Here is a 15,735-nt window from a genome sequence, read left to right as displayed (position 1 = left end):
TGAGTCATCCAGTGGTTGCTGGTGGGGCAGGGTCCCATAAGTCCTCCCTCAAAGGCCAAAACAGTCCTGGAAAAGGCCCTGCCCCCTCCCCTGCCTTTTACTGGGGGGTTCCCCCAAGTTTGCAAGAAAATCTGTTTTCTGTTTCTATGGTCCCGATCCACAGATTGGGCTACAGTTGACTATTAGAATACACAAGTGGGAACCTGGAAGGATTTGTAGGGTGAATTTCTCTCTCCCTCATTACTTCCTGTTTCCCTTAATTGAAAGCTCCACTGCCTCTTCCCTTTTCCTGCCTCCTCTCTTTCTCATTCACCAGCCAACCTACCTTTATCCTCTCCCCATCTTCAGTTTTTCACCCTCCCTCTGGCATAGGGTTGCCAACCTCTAGGTACTAGCTGGAGATCTCCTGCTATGACAACTGATCCCCAGCTGATAGAGATCACTTCATCTGAAGTAAATGGCCGCTTTGGCAATTGGACTCTATGGCATTGAAGTCCCTCCCCCCCAAACCCCACCCACCTCAGGATCCGCCCCAAAATCTTCAGGTGTTTCCCAATCCAGAGCTGGCAACCCTACTCTGGCACCCAGTTGCATGGTGCCAGTTGCCAGGGTGGGCCCAGCTGCACAGTGGGGAACCTGCAAGGAATTGTGAAGGACACCCATCTCCCCTTGTCTCAACATCCCCACATGATTTCCTCTTTCTCTCCATCTGACAACCCCTGTATCCTCAACCTTCTCTGTTTCCTTTTCTCCTTCCCACCCACCTAACCATATGCCCCTTCATCCACAGCTATAATTATTGCTTATTTACTTAATTTATACCCCATCTTTCTCCACAATGGGGACTCAAAAGACCTTACTTCATTCCATTTTATCCTCAGAACAACCTTGTCAGAAGGAAGGCTGGGATGACAAACCCTAAGAAAAGGTCCCTCCCCCAGCCGACCCTGCCCTATAAACCTAGTGATGAATGCGGATGAAATGGTTTTCTGGAACTTTTAAATGGTTTTCTGATACCTTGATATCCGTCCCAATCTTTTTTCACCACAGAAAAATCCGTGGGGCTAGCCCTACCATATTTTGAGGTGCCATTAAGGGGCAACAAGCAGTAATTTATTTAGTTAGTTGTGTGGGGGTTAAGTGCCGTCAAGTCGCTTCCGACTCATGGCGACCCTATGAATGAAAGTCCTCCAAAATGTCCTCTCTTTGACAGCCTTGTTCAGATCTTGCAAACTGAAGGCTGGGGCTTCCTTTATTGAGTCAATCCACCTCTTGTTGGGTCTTCCTCTTTTCCTGCTGCCCTCAACTTTTCCCAGCATGACTGTCTTTTCCAGTGACTCTTGTCGTCTCATGACATGACCAAAATACGACATTGTTAGTTAGTTAGTTAGTTAGTTCACTACTATCTTTTTGCCACCATTCGATGCCATCTGGATTTTCTGCCTCAGGAACAAAAATGTCTTGAGACACGCTTAGCCCCGTAAGCCAATCTGGCACAAAAAAAGTTCGACAGCTCAAAGCTCTAGGAGTGATCCGAATAAAGATTTTCAAGCTGCAAAGCACAAAGACTCCAAGGACACTTAATTATTTATATCACCATCTTCTATGAAAAGAACACAGACAATACATTACTGAAGGGTGGGGGAAGGCATTGTTTCCTCAGGTTTCCTGACATTCTGAATTTTGCCTCATGGAGACTACGAGGCTACAAGAAGGGGTAATGAGAGATTCTAGGTCATGGCTTCAATTAGTTGTGTGACATTGAACTTTGAGACGCCGACAAAAGCAAAGACAAAGATTTGGTTCAGACATTAACCCAACCATGGTTTGGCATTCTAGAAGCAAGTCTTGAACTCACAAACTTCAGCCTCTCCCCACCCCACACACTTTCCCTCACAAGATCCCTTTTTCCTTTCGTTGTTTGTGGCAAACCTTAGTTTTTTTTTAATTTGCAATCCAAATTATAACGATGATGGTTTGTACAAATAAAACTTTGCCTGCAGACCAAGGGCTGCTTCCATTCAGGGGTTTTCCTTGCATAGAGAGCAGCATGCCCCAACATTGTTTAGAAGCTTCCACATGTCACTGTGGTTATTCTGACAACGGGACTTGTGAGGTTCCTGAAACTCCCCTGTTTAACTGGATCACAGCAAAGCCTTTCATCCAACAGAAAGAAGAAAATGGGGGGAGGGTCAGCAAGCCAAAAAATAATTTTAACATATGTTTTGTAAAAAAAAAAAAAATTGAACCCCCCATATCAGGGGTGTCGAACTCATTTGTTACGAGGGTCAAATACGACATAAATGTCACTTGGTCGGGCCGGGCCATGTGGACTGTAAAATTAAATGCCAGATACCGGAGATGCAAACTTTATAGAAGACACAGGAGAAGCCAATTACTGATATTATTTTTTATTTTATTTTTTACTTAAAATACAGACATGCTTAAAACAGCAACACTCTTAACAGTATTTTATTTGCCTCCTCGGGACTGCGGGGGGGAGGTGTCTGCCCCGACTGGCTTGCAGGCCGGATAAATGCTCTCAAGGGGCCAAATCCGCCCCCTGGGCCGAATGTTTGACACCCCTGCCCCATAGAGTTCCATGGGGCTGCACCACGATTTTGCAGGTATATCCCACCGCCTGCAAAATGGCACATTTGGGGCTGAAAGGGGCTAGGAAACTATCTAAAGGCAGCTACTCTCCCAGGAATGCTCCAGGAATGCCCCAGGGATGCATCCCAGGACGCATGCATGAGTGCTCTTGCTGGACATACACTGCTAGGGAGGCAGTGTGGGCGCAGGAGGCTCACGCTGCCGTGTGGCGCCCCAGGGCCGGTGTAAGTCGCCCCGTGCCAATGTCCGTGCCACTTTGCACAGTGTAAGTGGAACGGATGCTGGTGTAGAGGTCACGCCAATTCCTATGCGGCTCCTCCTCCCTTTCAAGAACGAGCTGCTCAAGAGCCACCCAAATTGCCAAACACCCTGTTAATGCTAACAATATTATGGGAGTAGCTTAACCTCTCCTCTCCCATTCAAAACATTGTGATCTTACTGCAAGACTGAAATGCTTGCTGCTGCCTACCCCAGAGTAGGAGTTTAATCAAATAATTTGGTAAGCAGAGAAGATTTGTTTGGGGAGAAATACTGCACAATGTCAGCCCAGTCCCTTAAGAAACTGTAGATCGCTAGCAAATCCTTAGCAGGAGCCAGCTCAGTAAACAAGTGGTAATTTAGTACCCCTTCTCCTACCTTATAATATCATAAACATGAAACAGGGTGTATTAAATTCTCTAAGAGAGGCCTTGTAGGGGTTCTATCTGTACAGCATATAAAAACTATGAGGGATAGAAGCAGAGTCTTCTTGGGTTATTTATGTACTTTGTTTTATTCAAGATATTCATATGCCACCTTTCCACCAGCAATCTCCCTGATGATTAGGGTTGCCAGCTCCGGGTTGGGAAATACATGGAGATTTGGGGGGCAGAGCCTGAGGAGGGCAGGGTTTGGGGAGGGGAGGGATTTCAATGCCATAGAGTCCAGTTGCCACAGTGGCCATTTTCTCCCGGTGAACTGAACTCTATCGGCTGGAGATTAGTTGTAATAGTAGGAGATCTCCAGCTACTACCAGCTGGCAACCAACTGATGACTTCCTTACAGAATTAAAACAATACAAGGTAAAACAAACTAAAACCAACACTAGAAACAACTTTAACATTAATAAGAAGTAAAACCCACACAGTTCCATAACTATATCCCTCTATAACTTGAAAACACAAGAAGTTTCTCTTGGTACCATAAGAATGGCAAAGTGAATGCCAGTGGGATGCTTTCATAGAACACACTCTCCAATATGGATGCCACAGTAGAAAAGGCTCTGTCCCAGGTGGTGACCCATTTAACTTCCAGATGTGGGTGCCTGAGGCAAGGCCTCCTCTGATAATCCTTGTATATAGTTTCAAAGGTGGGCCTTCAGATATTCTGATACCAGGCCACTTAGGGCTTTTTAGATTAAAACCATCACTTCGAATTGCACTAAGAAACAAATCAAAGGCCGCCCCAGCCCACCTTCGAAGAAGTGAGGGCGGGGCAAATTTTGGCTGCAGTCGCGAGAATGAGAGCAAAGCGCTGGGCATCGTCAGGCCTGATGTGCGATGAGGGGTGGAGCCAAGGGAAGTCATATTATTGACTGGGTCGGGCAGACCCTCCCTCTTTGGAAGGCGAACAAAGGAGCCAGTGGTTTTTCAACTCTAGCAAATTATGAGCTACATGACAGGTATGTTAACAACCTGGAAGCCACATATTAAACCAACAGTGGTTCTTTATGCATGGGTATTTTGACTGATGTTTACCCCTGGACCGACTCAGTTGTTCCTTGGAGTTATGCATGCGTTTTCCATCCCTCAGAGATGACCTTGCATCCAGCCCTCACAAATTCCGGGTCTTCCCGATGCTGTTATAACCCAATTCTTTGATTATCCTGAGATCAGCCCAGGTCAAATCATCCTCATCTCCAAGCATAATCCAAAGCGCGAGAGAATGGAGCTGGGGCAGGAGGGTGATGTTTTTCTCACAGTAAGCACTTCAGCCAGTTACAAAGCAGCATTTCAAGGGGTAGGGACTCAGACGCTTCCTGGTTTTTTGCTGGGGTTTTTTTTGTTTCCATCAGGATTTCTTTCTGAGAAGACATTTATCTCACATAAAAATGGGTTTTATAACGGCATTTTGGTTTCTCCCTCCCCCCCGCCCCTTTAACAGAGCTCCGTTTGTGAAATAGGTTTTAAAACCGCACTTGGGAGAGTGTGGAAGAAAGGAGGGAGGGTGATGTTTTTTTCACAATAAGCACTACAACCAATTACAAAGCAGCGTTTTAAAGGGGCGGGGGATTCAGACGCTTCCTGATTTTTGCTGCTTTACTCTGAAAACCCCAGGACTTTCTCCAGGATGATCAACAACATGCATAGCACTTTTAGGATTCGGGACAGGCAAGTGCGGGTCAAGAGACCATCAAATCCCAAGTAAAACTCCCATGCATAAATGACTAGTGTGTATAGACTCATAGGGTCGCCATGAGTCGGAAGCGACTTGACGGCACTTAACACACACACAATATAGCACCATCAACATACACTACATTTTACGGTGGGGGGGAAGACAATAGGAAGGACGGGACATGGATAACAAAGAATGAAAATGAACAAACTACAACTGCATGTAGGAAGGACGGGACATGGATAACAAAGAATGAAAATGAACAAACTACAACTGCATGTGCTTAGGCTTTATTTCTACTGGGGATCAAGAGTAAAAACAGACAACCAGCTCATCACATCGAAAATACCACTAAAGACCCCCAATTTTACCATGCATGAGCATGAGTGGCAGCGGGAAAATGCACCAAAGCATGTTGTAATAGAATTGACAGAGCAAATCTATGTAGAAAACCTTTCCATAGGGCAAGCAGTTGATCTGTATTCATTAAGGTATAAACGTTGCCAGCAGGATCACCAGGGGTTTTCCATATGGCAAAATGGTGATTGCTATCATATTACTTACTGACTTCTGCTTCTGGTAGATCTAGCATGAATACTGAAAAAGACTGTAAAAAACTAAAAATAGCAGCTGTGCTCTGTGGCTAACAAAAAATATATATGACCCTTTTAAAGATTCCAGCAAGCTCCTCTCCCCTGGTGACGACAGCAGTCTCTTATCTCTGTGAATTTGCCTTCACGGAAGCTACAGTCTTGCTCAATGATCTATTTTAGAGCATTACTAGACTGGCCTCTCATACTACATGTACACTTGGCAACTGAGCGAGAGAGGCAAATTGTACTGCTGGTTTCAAAAGCATCGACAAAACCAAAGGGACTAGTGTAGTACGTAAGAAGCAGATTTTCTATCGGAAGTTAATTCTAGAATATAAATCTGGGACTGTTTGCTCACTGCTGCAGAAAATGATGGGCCAGTAGTACTCCCCATTGCATTGTGCCAAATTTATCTCCAAGCTAGCAGTGTGAACCTGGCTTCTTCCCAGCTGTCTATTTTTTTTTTTAAAAACATGAAGTCAAATGTCAGGTTAGCTGCCAGTCTTGGTATCAGCTTCCCTCAGTTAGAAGCAAGCAAGCAAGCAAGCAAGCAAGCAAGCAAGCAAGCAAGCCGAAAGAAAGAAAGAAAGAAAGAAAGAAAGAAAGAAAGAAAGAAAGAAAGAAAGAAAGAAAGAAAGAAAGAAAGAAAGAAAGAAAGAAAGAAAACTACATGGGTACTTGTCTATTCATCCTTTGCTCTATGAAAAAATGTAAACTTTAGAACCAATTACAAAAAATGCTCTGGGGATTAAGGGATGTCATGAGTCCTACAGAACTGGTATAGTCCACAGCCATTGGTACTGTTTTTGTATCCAATATAAGCATTGCATCAATATGCCAATTGCCAATTTAAAAAAAAAATCCTCAAAAAGGATGGCATGTAGGAGGGGAGGGAAATGGCTGTCATGTGGAAGCTGAAAATGGGGGGTGGCAAAGAAAGGTAGGTTAACTGGTTAATTGATTCATAGGGTCACAATGAGTCAGAAGCGACTTGACGGCACTTAACACACATACACACAACTAGTGGGGGGGAAGGAAGGAAGCAGGAAAAGGGGAGAGGCTACAGGAGCTTTCAGGGAAAGGGAGAGAGGAAACAGTGGTGGAGGGGAAATGAGATGTCCCCCGCAAGTCCTTGCGGGTCCCCCACTTGTTTATTCCTAATCTTGGGAAGTCACCTTTCTGCCTCTCATCAAAGCACCCGACAGCTCAGAGGCAGCTTAGACAAAGAGTTGGATCCAGCAATCTGTCACTGGTGGGTGTGGAGTTTTGCCCATTTCCTGCTTCGCCCCCCAGTCCAGTTTGACTCTGGAAAGCTGATTCCCAACTAGCAGTTTTAGGACATGTGTGGACTAACAACCACATGGGTCAAGAGCTGTAGGGGTGTGCAATTGCCCCTCTTCTCTCATTAGGGATACATTTGTTGAAGAAGGGAGCAGTTTCACCCCCTCCCCTGTCTGTTAGTTCATACAGGTCCTGTGATCCTGGGAATCAACTTTCTGGGTATTGGAAGGGACTCCTGTGGGAGGAAAACATGTCAAAAATCTGTGCTCCTTCCACTGATGGCTCTGCTGGATCCAAAAGTCGGTGCTTGAAATAATTGAATTAAAAATAATAAATCATGGCAACAGGTTTACGGTCTTTAAAAAGGACACTGTAACCCAGTTAGCCAAAGAGGAGGTTGCTTGTCAACATGAAGGTTATATGGGATGGCTCCTTGGAAGAGGAGTGAAACCTAGGCTTATGAAACCTGCGCTGTCATCCAAGGAGAAGAGCTAATTTCTGCCTTCTTCAAAAGGAAAATAGGACTTCAAGACTCCTTGATGGCTGCTTGGAGAAGAGAAGTATGCATTCCAAAGATCATATCACCCTCCCAGTAGGTTGTAGCAATTATGAGGGACAGGCCCTGTTGTTCCTTAAATGGTTTTAGATATGGGTGAATGGATCCGTGGGAAAAACTGTCAATCCACCTACTTTGTACAAGCTGCCATCATTACTAAGAAAAGCTCTTTTCTCTTTTGACCCTCTCTTCAAAATTATGGCCACCCAGACATTGGCTCATGAAATAAATTAATAGAGTTTGGGTGCAAATATAATGTGGTTATCACATAACTCAGTTTTGTAATCTTAAACCACCTGCTTAATTATAGGATTGTAATCTAAATTTAGTTTAAGCTAAGGATGTCATGACCTATCCTAAGGAAGACTGTATTAACTCTGTGATGGTCTTTCTCTCCCTTTCATTTTAATATTTTATAGGGCGTGAGATATTGGTGGGGGAGCATCGACTATAAATATGAGGGAAAATATATTTCATGTGAGATAACTATTTATTAGTCTGTTCATGCTACTAGCAAGTCTTATTTATTGTCACGTAATGTTTGAATGGGTGGTATGAAGAGAGGTAGAGGAATCTTTGTCTGAGTTTCGTGGGTAGCTCTCAACAACCCAGACCAGGAAGGTTCATGGGAACTGGTGATCTATCAGATAAAAACATAAAAGAAACTGTGCTGGATCAGACCAATGATCCACCTACTCAGATATTATGGGTTCAGACCAATTAGGGCTTTCTTGGTTATCACCAGCACCTTGAACTGTACTTAGGGTTGCCAACTGTGGGTTGGGAAATTCCTGGAGGGATCTCATCAATAGGGTTGCCAACCTCCATGTACTAGCTTGAGATCTCCTGCTATTACAACTATCTCCAGCCGATAAGAGATCAGTTCCCCTGGTGAAAATGGCCGCTTTGGCAATTGGACTCTATGGCATTGAAGTCCCTCCCCAAACCCCACCCTCCTCAGGCTCTGCCCCCAAAATTCCAGGTATTTCCCAACCTGGAGCTGGCAACCCTACTCATCAGGGTACAATCCCATATAGTCCACTCTCCAAAGCAGCCATTTTCTCTAGGGGAACTGATATCTGTCGTCTGGAGATGTGTTGTAATTCTGGGAGGTCTCCAGGCTCACTGAAAAATTGGCAACCCTAACTGAACGGAAAGAAATTGGAAGCCAGTATCAATCTTACGACACTGGATTTGCTATGGCATGTCACTGTTAACATCCTTGCTGCAGCATTTTGGACTAGCAGGAGTTTTGGGGTGGTCTTCAAATGCAGTAAAAATGCATAATTCATAATTTAGCATATACAATTGTGCTATTTGACATATTTATGAGCTGTACAGTGCAGTCCTAAATAGAGTTACACCCTTCTAAACTCACTGGAGTTAATGGATTTAGAAGGGCAAAACTGCTTAAGAATTGCACTGGTAATTTTCTACAAATTGCAAATATGCCCAATACTACACTGAGAGAGAGAACTGCAAATCGCTACACCCTACGATATGTTCACATATGTATTTTAGTTTTTGTTATGTGAGAAGTCGGAAAAAATAAATGCTGAAAATAGAAATCACAACAATCCTGTAAGTTAGACTGAAAGAACGACAGGCCAAAAGTTACCTAGCAATAGGGTTGCCAGGTTCCTCTTCACTACCCGCAGGAGGTTTTTGGGGTGGAGCCTGAGGAGGGTGGGGTTTGGGGAAGGGAGGGACTAGGGTTGTCAATCTCCAGGTACTAGCTGGAGATCTCCTGGAATTACTCCTGCTATTTCAAGTGATCTCCAGCCGATAGAGATCAGTTCAGCTGGAGAAAATGGCTGCTTTGGCAATTGGACTCTACAGCATTGACCCCTGCTGGTGGCAAAGAGGGACCTGGCCACCTTAACTAAAACCTTTCAGACATTCCTGCAGTAGGTGTAAGATTTCAGTTAAGTGTATGAGGTGTTGGGATGTGTGTGTGCTGCTACTCAGAATCAGCCTCTTTGATCTTCCCCTTTCTTTTGTGCAATGGAATTTTGGCCTTCATTAAAAAAATCTGTTGTTAATGCTACCCTTGATTATTGTATTGATTATTGTATTGGTTATTGTATTGATTATTATTTTAAAATATATTCTAGCTTATTTTCATCTTTGGGTATGATTCAGCCAAAGTTATATACTTTAAATTCCCTTAACACTTTCCCCCATTAATGGGACTTAGAAGTGCTTGATTTGGGTCAGACTGTATTCTTCAGATTAATTTTTGTTATTGTTGTTTTAAAGAGCTATTTGAGATACTGAACACAGCTTCTGGTCATGTAACACATTTTTTAAAATACCCCCTGGAGTTTATGGATGGAGGAAGATCCAACAAGAGATGGATTGACTCAATAAAGGAAGCCACAGCCTTCAATTTGCAAGATCTGAGCAAGGCTGTCAAAGATAGGACATTTTGGAGAACTTTCATTCATAGGGTCGCCATGAGTCAGAAGCGACTTGACGGCACTTAACACACACACACAGAATAGCCAAGACGGTTTTAGCAGAATAATTAGAACCATCCCAGTATAGGAAAAGGCAATTAAAGAGAGATCTAATAGCAGAGGACATAATAAAAGAGGAATGGACATCTATGTGCAATTAATGCAGCCATATAAGCTACCTGCAAGCAGCCAGTTTTAAATCACACACACACACAAGCCTTCTTTCTTCAACTGAGTCAGATTGAGAGACCAGCGTCTTTTATTGCTTGGTATTCAATTTCAAGGGGAAAGGAACTAATGGCTCCATAGTGTTTCTGGCAAATGTGCAGGTGATAGTTCAAAAAGAAATATGTACATCTGAGTACTTTTCTTGTATCACCAGAGAACAGAGACAAAAGATAGATAATGTCTAGCTAGCCATAATCTATCTAGATAGATAATGGCTAGTTAGCCAGTGTGGTGTAGTGGTTAAAAGCAGTGGTTTGGAGCGGTGGAGTCTGGAGAACCGGGTTTGATTCCCCACTCCTCCACATGCGCGGCGGAGGCTAATCTGGTGAACTGGATTTGTTTCCCCATGGCTGCAAGGGACTCTTCTTAGATGGTCACCAAAGTTTGATGAACTTTGGGATAGGGGGTACAATGTTGTGGGCCAACAAAGGGGTCACCCCCATCCTCCAGGCATTTGCGAGCCAAGCTGTCCATCAGTTTTCAGGTTCTTAAGTTCAGCGTTGCTGAGGACTGGTGGAAAGAGCCGATTGGCAGACTGGCCCTACAAAGTCTGGGGGCTCCCTTCGAATCTGGGGCACTTAGCATGATGTCCATGCAAATTAGCCTCCAAACTGAGTGAAAGAAAAACAAGGCACAGAAAACATTTCTTTTGGTGAACAGTCCTTTATTATGGTCATCAAAAATCTGATTTCAAGAGATGGTCACGGTGTGAGGAAATGAAGCCTCTACTCAAGGCAACTTTTAGTTTGGCAGCAGGTTTTGGGGGGATGATATCGGAGCCAGGCGAAGTCATGACCAAGGCAGCTCTTGTGAAGGAGCTTGCTCATCCGTGTGGGTGAGGAGTCTTCTTCAGAAGCCTGGTGAGTAGCTGTAGAAGCGGCTGTATTTTAGTTGGAGGGTATATCCTTCCCGACAAGACTGGGTAAGCCCAGTCTTTTAAATAAGCCTAATGCTTATTGCAGAATTGCAGATCAACCCACTGAATAGTTGTCAGACCAAGCTGGCTCGGATTACACAACCCCTACCTCAAAAGGGCCCGGACTATGGGGCTCTAACAAAACCAGTCAAAAGACAGAAAAATGGGAGAAACACAGAGCCGTGCATCTCAGCAAAGGTGAATAGCCAAACCCGAAAAAGCTGAATATCTATTCAGAGTTTTTGGGACTCGCCTATTTGGCTTCGGGCAGATTCCCAGATTTTGGTATTCGGTCTACTCAAAACCCGAATATTGCCAAAATGATTCATTTCGAGTTTATTTTTCGTTCGGGAATATCAATATGCACAATCCTAGTCTTAGAGTACTTCGAGGATTAATAGGATTTTATTCCAGCATAACCTTTCACCAACATAACCTTTCACCAGCGTGATGTAGTGGTTAAGAGTGGTTGTTTGGAGTGGTGGACTCTGACCTGGAGAACCGGGTTTAAATCCCCACTCCTCCACATAAGTGGCGGAGGCTAATCTGGTGAAATGGATTTGTTTCCCCACTCCTACACACAAAGCCAGATGGGTGACCTTGGACTAGTCACAGCTCTCTTAGAGCTCTCTCAGCCCCACCTACCTCACAGGGTGTCTGTTGTGGGGAGAGAAAGGGAAGGTGATTGTAAGCAGGTTTGATTCTCCCTTAAGTGGTAGAGAAAGCCGGCATATAAAAACCAACTCTTCTTCTTCATAGACCTTTTCCGCATTCTGAAGTTACTTCTAATTTTCTTGGGAGTCGATCCACAAGCACTGGAATTGGTTTAGGCTTGGTTCTTACACACATCTGTCCCCTGTGCATTTTTACAGTTGTGGAGTCAGCTTATTTTCTTCCGCACATGGCTTAAATAATGAGGATTTCCAAGAGAAGGTGCTGTGATCGTTGATGTCATTATCAGTGGCATCAGAGCACACACACCCTTGTTTTTTTGAAACAGTCCTAAAATAGTAATGTAATGTTGCAGTATTTCAATGATGGTTAAACCAGGTTCTCTGAATTCCCAGCTTGCTTGCTTTTTTTTAAGTAAGTCTTTATCTCCTTCCCTCATGGAAATTAATTTCTGAATTTCATGCCTGTTTATTTTTTTCTCCATTTCATGTCTGTTTACTGTTTTCTCCCATAACCTCTTAGGCCATTTCCAGATGGGTTATCTGCCCCTGATTCAATGTGTTGGGAAGCAGTTTTTTTCCCTGCTATCTCCACAACATTATGTTGCATTAATCAAGATTTCTCTGGCTTTCCTCTGATCTTACTTAAACCTGCTTTCCTGTAAAGTTTAAAGAAAGATTGCAGTAAAACTTTAATGGCTTCTCTGTGGGTGGGGAAAATGGCATTTTCCTGACGACATGGTAGCCATTTCCCCTGCTAGAACTGTTCTAGTGACTCCCATTTCTCCCCCCCCTTCCACTAATGGGAGGGGGCTTTTATTTCTTTAAAAAATCAACAGTAAAATAATGCTAGGTCAATATACTATTGAAACAGAATTCCCAGATATTATTTTAAAGAAAATAAGTCTCTAGTGCCTTCTTTTGTAGAAATATAAGAGGGGAGGCATATCTCCACAAAGGGAGGGACCAGAGACTTTAAAAAAAATTAAAGCTGGGAATTCAGAGAAGCTGTTACATCTATTATTATAACATTATATTAATATAAAGATATTCTAGCACTGGTTTTTTTAATGTAAAAGACCCAATGATCTAGGGTTAGGGGGGCTGCTGCTAGGGGACTAGGGCAAGGAAATGGCAGGGGAAACTGCCATGTGGAAGTCCCGTTGCCAGCAGCTTCCCAAGCAATTGGGAAACCACACAAGTCCATCCCCATGTGAAAAGCACCCTATCCAACTGTCTGTCTAGTGGAAATCTAATGGAGTGTGGCCTAGTCCATAAAATATATGGTGGAATACAATCTTGTTTTTCTTTTACACACCACTAGAATATGTGGACTATTGAGAGGGGGGTGTCCCTGTTTCTCTACAGAAAGCATTTGCCTCCCTTAACAAGTAACTGCCACCACTTTCTAATCCATGAATCAGGAATTAGACAACAAAGCATTCAGATCAGAGGACATGAGGCCTAGGATTCTTTTTTTAAAAAAATAGTTATTTATTTATTTATTTTAAACCCCACATTTCCTGCATTCAAGGCAGATATTAATAACTAATTTCCACTACTGTCAATGCTACAATTCTTGTGAAGTTTTACTTTAACCTAGAACTCCAACATGGCTTAAAAGGATGGGGGAAGTACAGGTAAACTGGGGGTTATCCCATCCGATTAAGTTCTCACCACAATTTTAGGAGGCCAGTGAGACCAGCCAAGACGACCCAATACACTGCTTGGGTGATCAGGATTGGAATCCACTGCTCCACTCCCAATTTGGATTTGAACCCACTTCTCCTCTGTCCCTTCAACTTCCTATCCCCTACATCACACGGAAGAGCACTTACAGCAATGACTACTTTCTAGTGGAAACAATAGGACATATTCTGCTGCAGTGTCCCTTCTACAACGCCATAAGATCGCAGTACCTTCTCCCCATATTGTTATCCTTTCCTGGGAGATGGGAAGAAGCTAAAGCCTCCCTTCTCTTAGCAGACTCCTCTTGGGAGATAACCATTCAAGTAGCCAAATTTTGCCTCCGGTCTAGTGGGATACTTAAACGGCTAATTGAAAACCTTTCCCCGTAGAAGAGCTTTCCTCCTCTTCTTCAAATCATCCCTCCCGGAATCATCAACTTTTTATTATTTTATTTTATTATTTTAACCTAGCTTTGATTTTTAGTCGGAGCTGATATTGTATCGAAATAAAACTTGATTGATTGACTACTTTCTAAACATGCGTCTTTCTTTCTTTCTTTCTTTCTTTCTTTCTTTTTCTTTCTTTCTCTTTCTTTCTTTCTTTCTTTCTTTCTTTCTTTCTTTCTTTCTTTCTTTCTTTCTTTCTTCCTTTCTAACTGCTGAGGGACCCCCACTGGCAAAATTACAGCTTCCTTTAATCATCCCTACCTTTTATTGCAGCCTAAACACTGGCTTTCCAGTAGAGATGCTTATTAGCTTTGGAGAGGGTGAAGGGAGCAATGAAAGGGAAGAAGGAGAAGGCCTGTCCCTGACGGCTTCACGCTGGCGTTACTCGATCCGGGCAAGAGGACACCCACCAACCAGCAACCTGTAATGTAATTTTCACATGCCTTACACATACAAGGGGGGGGGGTGGGCTCACAGCACAGGCAAGCATATTGGCAGCGACGCCAAAGCGTTGGCACAGTTCTTGAGCAATAGGAGTGCAGGGGAAAGGGGGTGGGGAAGATGCTGGAGAGAGAGAGAGAGAGAGAGAGAGAGAGAGATCGATTGACTGTGACCTCTGGCTCCCCCACCCCCGTCTCCTCCATCAATCAGCGGCTGCCCAGCCGGCGAGCCCCAAGAAGGGAAATCAACAAAGTCACGCTTCCTAGTCACATGTCCAATGTTTTCATTTTATTGACTATTCGCAGGCGGGTTTTTTTTTTTCCTCCCCCCCCCCCTTGCCGTGTTTAAGCAGCAATCCGATCGTGATGTCTTCTTCCCACCCCACATTTCCCTCGCAACCGGGGGGGGGGGCGAGGTGGAAATACAGGCTGCTGCAGAGGCGGGGGTCAGCCCTGGTTAGTGTTTGGATGGGGGACCACCAAGGAAGTCCAGGGTTGCTGTGCAGAGGAAGGCACTGGCAGACCACCTCTGTGAGTCTCTTGCCATGAAAACCCCCAAAAGGGGTCGCCATAAGTCGGCTGCGACTTGACTGCACTTCACGCGCGCGCACACACACACAGAGGCGGGGGAAGGGTGGGGAGAAACCCCTACCCGAACTGTCAATCTACACTGGATGGGGGACTACGGGATCCAGCAGCCCGGCTGCGATGCTCTTGCCCCCTGCCCAAACCAGGATCCTGGACGATGACAAAGGCCATTTATTCACGGGGGGGGGGGTTTCGCCTTGGATTTGCCGCTCTTTAGATGCACCTTTTCCCCATCCGGATTCTCAAAACTCTGCATGGGCCATTTATGCACGGGGGTGGGGGTTCGCCTTGGTTTGCCGCTCTTTAAATGCACCTTTTCCCCATCCGGATTCTCAAAACTCTGCATGGGCATTATTGTTGAGTTCGGAGAATTCGGATGGGGGAAAAGGTGCATCTAGATGTGCAAATCCAAGGCAAAACCTCCCGTGCGCAAACGGCCAACGCCGTCTCAGAGGTATTTCGGATGCCCCCGCGCCCACCCTTCTGCAGCTCCTTTTTGCAAACCCCCCCCCCTTCTGCAATACCGAGTTTTATTCTTGAGATCGCTTCGAAGCTGACAACTCACCACGGTCACCGGCGACACCATATTGGTCGAAAAGCCTCCTCTCTGCGGTTCTCCGCCTTTGTTTATACGGCGAGGTCCGGCTGGAGGTATGGAAAGCTTCTCCCCCCCCCCCTTTAAAACCGGATCAGAGTGCATCTATCATTTTTTTTCTCAATGCCGATTGTTTTCTCTGCTCTTTTTTAGAACGCCGTGACGTCACAATGGCCGGAGCGAATGCGCGAGAGGAAGAGCTCCGGGGGGCGGCGCTGGAGGCCACGTGGCCCCGCCCCCTCCTGCTCTCCTCTAAACAATCATGACTTGCTGTGGGTGGCCGT

General features: G+C 44.6%; 1 protein-coding gene across 1 annotated transcript in view; it reads right to left on the bottom strand.

Moving 5' to 3' along the window:
• TMEM86A (transmembrane protein 86A) overlaps positions 1-15,513 on the bottom strand; it is a 36,818-nt gene extending 21,305 nt beyond the window's left edge. Inside the window, exon 1 of the mRNA XM_056850754.1 lies at positions 15,422-15,513. Coding sequence (XP_056706732.1) covers positions 15,422-15,442 — 21 coding nt within the window. The 5' untranslated portion in view covers positions 15,443-15,513. The remainder of the gene's footprint in view (positions 1-15,421) is intronic.
• Between the last annotated feature and the right edge of the window lie 222 nt (positions 15,514-15,735).

Source organism: Euleptes europaea, chromosome 6 (assembly GCF_029931775.1).
Source record: "Euleptes europaea isolate rEulEur1 chromosome 6, rEulEur1.hap1, whole genome shotgun sequence".
NCBI classification, from domain to species: Eukaryota; Metazoa; Chordata; class Lepidosauria; order Squamata; family Sphaerodactylidae; genus Euleptes; species Euleptes europaea.
The sequence above is the reverse complement of the archived record's forward strand: the minus strand, read 5'-3'. Positions and strand labels throughout refer to the sequence as shown.